This window comes from Rhodamnia argentea, chromosome 5 (genome assembly GCF_020921035.1).
Source record: "Rhodamnia argentea isolate NSW1041297 chromosome 5, ASM2092103v1, whole genome shotgun sequence".
NCBI lineage: Eukaryota > Viridiplantae > Streptophyta > Magnoliopsida > Myrtales > Myrtaceae > Rhodamnia > Rhodamnia argentea.
This window is the reverse complement of record NC_063154.1, coordinates 20,016,627-20,021,959: the sequence shown is the minus strand read 5'-3', so window position 1 is coordinate 20,021,959 and position 5,333 is coordinate 20,016,627. Positions and strand designations below refer to the sequence as shown.

The 5,333-nt window shown below is 42.9% G+C and overlaps 1 protein-coding gene across 1 annotated transcript; it reads left to right on the top strand.

Moving 5' to 3' along the window:
• Nucleotides 1–1,702: 1,702 nt before the first annotated feature.
• On the top strand, nucleotides 1,703–4,540 carry LOC115737220 (transcription factor HRS1-like). The gene is made up of 5 exons (XM_030669246.2): nucleotides 1,703–2,322; nucleotides 2,619–2,869; nucleotides 2,990–3,383; nucleotides 3,692–3,768; nucleotides 3,991–4,540. Exons 1-5 carry the CDS (start codon nucleotides 2,109–2,111, stop codon nucleotides 4,276–4,278), a joined length of 1,224 nt encoding a protein of 407 aa, XP_030525106.1. The 5' UTR covers nucleotides 1,703–2,108; the 3' UTR covers nucleotides 4,279–4,540.
• The last annotated feature ends 793 nt before the right edge of the window (nucleotides 4,541–5,333 follow it).

The window sequence follows — 5,333 nt, the reverse complement described above, 5'->3', positions numbered from 1 at the left end:
CTTACAAAAAGTGCAATCAAATCCCAAAACTTATCGAATTTGTGCAAACAAGTCATTCCGTTAATTTCGTCCAACTTGACTGACGAAAAATGCTAATAAGACTTTTATTATTTTGATTCAAATATGACGTTACCCCATCGTCATCGAGAAGGACCAATGACGGTGGGGGATGGCTGGCCAAAGGTTGGCAGGGGTCGCTTGCTCACCGATCTCCGGCCTCTGGCCAGGGCCTAGTGACCCTTGGCTGGAAATGCACCCCACCTCATTGCCGACTTGGGGCAGTGACGTCCCTTGCCGTTTTACCTTCCTTCCCTTTTCTTACTTTAATTTTTTTTTTATCTAATTTAAAATCCATACATGGGCCAAAACGACGTCGTTTGTTAGCCTTATCCTTCACGTAAGAGAGAGAAAACAATAATAATAAAAAAAAAGCACGTCAACATTTTGCATAGTCAAGTTGGTCGGGGTTAATATGATTGCTCCAAATTGACAAGTTTTATGACTTAATTGCACTTATTATAAGTTTTAAGACTTAATTGCACTTTCTTGATAGGTTTCCGGACTTCCAGTGTATTTAACGATAATTTTTTTAAACTAGAAAATGGCCCAATTCTTATTACTTCAAGGTAAAACAAAAGCGCATTAACAATAAAGTACATGTTCATGTCCAGCAATGATATTATCTCAAGACATAACCGTATCATTCGAAAGATAAATATACTTCCCCCTATCATTTCCCATATATAAGCATCACAAAATTGTAGATTAAGAGAGAATCATAAATAGTTCAGTTCGTATGCATTTACTGAAAAATGATATCCAGGTACCTTGTATTTTTCTAAAGGACGCCTTACATGGTGGCTGTCATATGCACATTAAATGTGAGCAACCGGGCCAGTTCAATTCTGGAGCCAGCCTTACCTGACTGATTCAAGACAAGTTCACAAGGGGATCAATCTAGTAAGATAGGAACCAACATTGATCGGTTCAATTCCCATTCTATATCTACACCGGAACCTCGTATTATATGGAACTTACAAGGCGATTCCATTGTATAACCTGGAATTGAACTAGTTTAACTTTAATCCCAAGTAATTCCTTTACTCTTTTCTTTTTGAATCGAACTTATTATTGAAATTGAATACGATTGACATATTATCTTCAAGCTGTAACAATAATATTCATGTTTGATATTTGCATATTGTATATATAGTAAATTGAAAAAAAAAAATACATAAAAAGGCAGGACGGTTTCAGGCTAGTTCTAGGTTCAACACGATCGGTTCCCGATTCCAAAAACTAGGAACCGACCTAGACAGAGTAACTTTTAGGTCGCAGTTCTGCAGCTCATTCACCATGGAACCGATTTCGAAATTTCGAAACTTATTAAAACCCATCCGGTTATGTCTAGTCTAACGCCCATCCCTAGACCTATTCGGCTATGCCGATCCCATATGTCCGCTCGCCCACGCCCTTATGTCGCTAGGAGTTGATATCGCGCAATTTACTTAGCGGCCAAGAGATTCAAAACCCCGCCAATCACGCGCCAAGTGCTCGGCGTCTCACATCGCCGCCCACGAATCGTTGTCTCCTCATCTCGCCTAGCTCGAGTTCCGGCTTCGCCCCGTGCCCGATCGACGGCGCATACATCATCTCATGACCTCGAGATTTATCCCATATCGATTGAGGCTTCTATGTTCCGAGGCCCCCCTCGAAAAAAAGGGAAAGGAATCTGAAACGAGGTTTGAAAAATCCTGGAGCGGAGGATGCGAATTTGCGTGTTGGTGTGTTGCGCGAGGGGCGGACAGAATACGCGAGGAGCCGCCTGAGTTTTTTTTTTCTTTTCCTTCCTTGCTTCCTTCTTTCCTTTTATTCAAAAACAGCGTCTCTCCACGAACAGAATCTTCTCCTCCAATCTTCTTTCTCTCTCTCTCTCTCTCTGTACATGAATCTGTAAATATAAATATTCACCTCCAATCCCTCCCTCTTCTCCTCTCTCTCTCTAACTCTCTCTCTCTCTCTCTCTGTCTCTCTACACCTGCGCGAACGCCGTTCCAGGAGACGACACAGTATCTGAAGACGATCCCAGCTGAAGGGGAGGAGGGCCAATGGGGTCGATCCCGCCTGAGCTGAGCTTGGATTTCAGGCCGTCGTTCGTGCCGGCGACGATCGGGGACCTCCTCCGGGAGGCCTCGGCCATCGGGGACGCCCGCGTCAGGTCGTCCAGGCTCGACGGTTACGTCGCGCGGTTGCACGAGGAGATGAACAAGATCGACGCCTTCAAGCGCGAGCTCCCGCTCTGCATGCTGCTGTTGAAGGATGGTTCGTGTCTGACCTTTCGTTTTCTTTTTCTTCGCGCTTTGGGGATTCTGCTCTCGCGTTGGGAATCGGAAACCGTCGATTCGATTTGCGATGTGGGTGTTTGTCCGATGGGAGTTTCTTCTCCTTTTCCGATGGTTTTTATTCATGGGAGCTTGTCGGATTCGTATTCCTTCTTTGGGTTTCTGATTCGCAGCTCTTATCGCCTTCTTCGTTGTCCTTATTTTCTTTCCTGTGTCACTGTCTCTGTCCCCTGTCTGATTTCCCGGCGTTGTTTGTGTTTTGATCATCTCCGGTAGCTATTTCGGCATTGAAAATGGAGTCCGAGCAATGCGCTGCCCCGACGAGCGCTCGGCCTGTGCTGGAGGAATTCATCCCACTGAAGAAGGACAAAGACGAAGAAGACGAGAAGCTCGAACTGAAGAAAGAGACGGACGATTCTAGAGACAAGAAGAACTGGATGAGCTCCGTCCAGCTCTGGAACACGGATAGTAGTGCCCCCGCCGTTCCCTCCTCTGATCTTAAACAAGAACTTAAACTAGAAACCACGGTAAAAAATAACTGAAATTTCGACCACTTGAGAGTGCGAAAATGCGTGTGGATCAACTGTTGTGAAATCTGTTGTCGAAAAGGTAGAGGATCTAATGTGACTGAGTAATTGCTTCCCCAGGTTAATCAGGCACAGACTCTCCCTGCAACGCAAGATGTACTTGAGACATGTAAAGGGAGAAATGGGGCGAGGCCATTGGTGCAACTTAAGGGGTACTCGCCTTCTCCGGTGACCCCGGTCACTTTGGTCCCGGAGGAGAAAATGAAATTGCCTGTTCAAGGCCTCTCGCTTCTCGCTTCTGGGATCAAGTATCCGAGGGAAAAGTCATTTTGCCCAGACACCAGCACGGGATGCGGGAGATTGATTCCATCCCCTGCCCACAATGTTCAGTCGAATTCGCCGAGCAGAGGACATCAGCCTCCGCAGCAGACCGCGAGGAAGCAGAGAAGGTGCTGGTCCCCCGAGTTGCATAGGCGGTTCGTCAATGCCTTGCAACAACTCGGTGGCTCACAAGGTTAGAATGTGGACTTGTATTCAATGCTTGCTGTAATAATCATATGACTTAGCTGAGAATAGAGACCCAGACTTCTGTGGAGTTGATGCGGTCTTCGATGTTTCTGTGGATTCTGCTGGATTACACATTGATAAACATTGAATATGCAGGGGACATAGATTTTTGGTTTCTGTGGCATCTGGACTATCTTTTTTGGTTGGTAGTTTGGAGAAATTGAATGAGAAGTTGTGGAGATGGATGGTTGGTCTTGATGTTAACTCGTGTGTGTATTCACCATTGTCTGATATGAATTTATCTGATCCTTGCAGCTGCTACTCCAAAGCAGATTAGAGAACTTATGCAGGTCGATGGCCTGACCAATGACGAAGTGAAAAGTCATTTGCAAGTGAGTTTCTCACAAGATCCCAGTTCCTTTTGTGTTTTTTATGATCTTCCAAACATCTCCTTGACATAGTATGAGAAATGGAGGTGCTCAAGTAAATTTCCAACAATTTATTATGTTATTTACCATCTATGGTCTGATTGAATATCCGAATGTGGACCTCTGCTCTTGTCAAGTCCTTCGTTTGATGGTCAAGACTGATTTTCAGATTCTTTCTTCTTTCAGAAATACAGGCTTCATACTCGAAGAATATCTTCTGCTACATCTTCCCCAGCAGATCAATCAGTCGCCATTTTGGGGGGTTTATGGTTGTCCCCAGATCAGTATGGCGACTCCTCGAAAGGAAGTAGCTCACAATCTGATTCTCCACAAGGTCCGCTCCAGTTGGGTGGAAGCATGGGGGCTACTACATCAATTACTGGAGGCAACAGCATGGAGGATGATGAAGACGAGAAGTTCGAATGTTACAGCTGGAAAAGCCATGTTAACAAACCCGGTAAAGTCGATGTATAGAGAGTTTCATCGGCGGTGAGTTTTTTGCAGATAAGAAATTATACATGGAGTTAGTATCTATGAATAACGGATCATACATAAAAAGTAGAAGTATCTCAGCTGAGATGAGAGGCTTCGAAATTTTGCAGAGGTAGCTCTTTTTTTTTTTTTTTTCCTCCTTTTGTTGTTATATCCTGAACTCTGTTGAGTTTTGCGTTTACTCGCCGGTATGAGGAAACTGTTGTGAGAGCATATATGAAAGAAGTTGAGGCCATGTCATTCATCATCAATCTTACCATCAATGTGTGCATCATTCTGAACCAGAAAATGATCTGTTTCCTTATGAGAGAATCTGAGGTATGTGTTCACCTACCGTTCTCTGCTTGAAATTAAGAAAGATGGTGACTTTAACATTCATCTCATCAGAAGACAAGAGCAGTATGGATGGTTTCTCTTCTTGGTGTCAAAAAACTCTATTCCAACATGGAGAAAGAACAAGGATTAGCACAGCATAATTGAGAAGGTGGGTTTTACTGATCATCCATGAAATGATGGAAAGAATTTTTTTTTTTTTTAATCACAGATGGAAAGATTTGGAAAATTGATAAAATAAAAAATAAAAAGAAAATCAAAAGGGTTGCAGCTAACTTTCCAAGGGAAAAGTTAGATCTGAGTCCTATTTTCCATACCCAATGATGCAAAAGTCAAGAAAGAGCTTATAGTCCCAAGCTGTGAATTGTCTTTTATCCCCCCCTTTGGGGCCAGTTCTCATTGGTTCTTTCCTGGAAAATGCAGAATCTTCGAGTTGTCCATGCCATGATTTTGAATGAGCGCCTGCTAACAATGTCAATGATGACAATGGTATCAATCCATTCTATGCCACCACTGCTTTTTCTATTGAATAATGACCTGAGACATGGCTCAAAGAAATAATTATATTTCGAGATAATTACATTGAATTGAAAGTCTTAAAACTTATCATAAATATGCAATTGAGTCATAAAACTTTTAAAAAGTACAATTAAGTCTTAAAATTTTCAAAAAATGTAAGTGACAAAATTTGTCAAATTAAACTT

Bases quoted from the DNA above. Each gene is read 5' to 3' on its own strand.
- LOC115737220 (XM_030669246.2), top strand. From the start codon at position 2,109: ATGGGGTCGATCCCGCCTGAGCTGAGCTTGGATTTCAGGCCGTCGTTC. The intron at 2,870-2,989 runs GTAAAAAATAAC...TTGCTTCCCCAG, and splicing joins AACTTAAACTAGAAACCACG to GTTAATCAGGCACAGACTCT. The intron at 3,769-3,990 runs GTGAGTTTCTCA...TTCTTCTTTCAG, and splicing joins AAGTGAAAAGTCATTTGCAA to AAATACAGGCTTCATACTCG.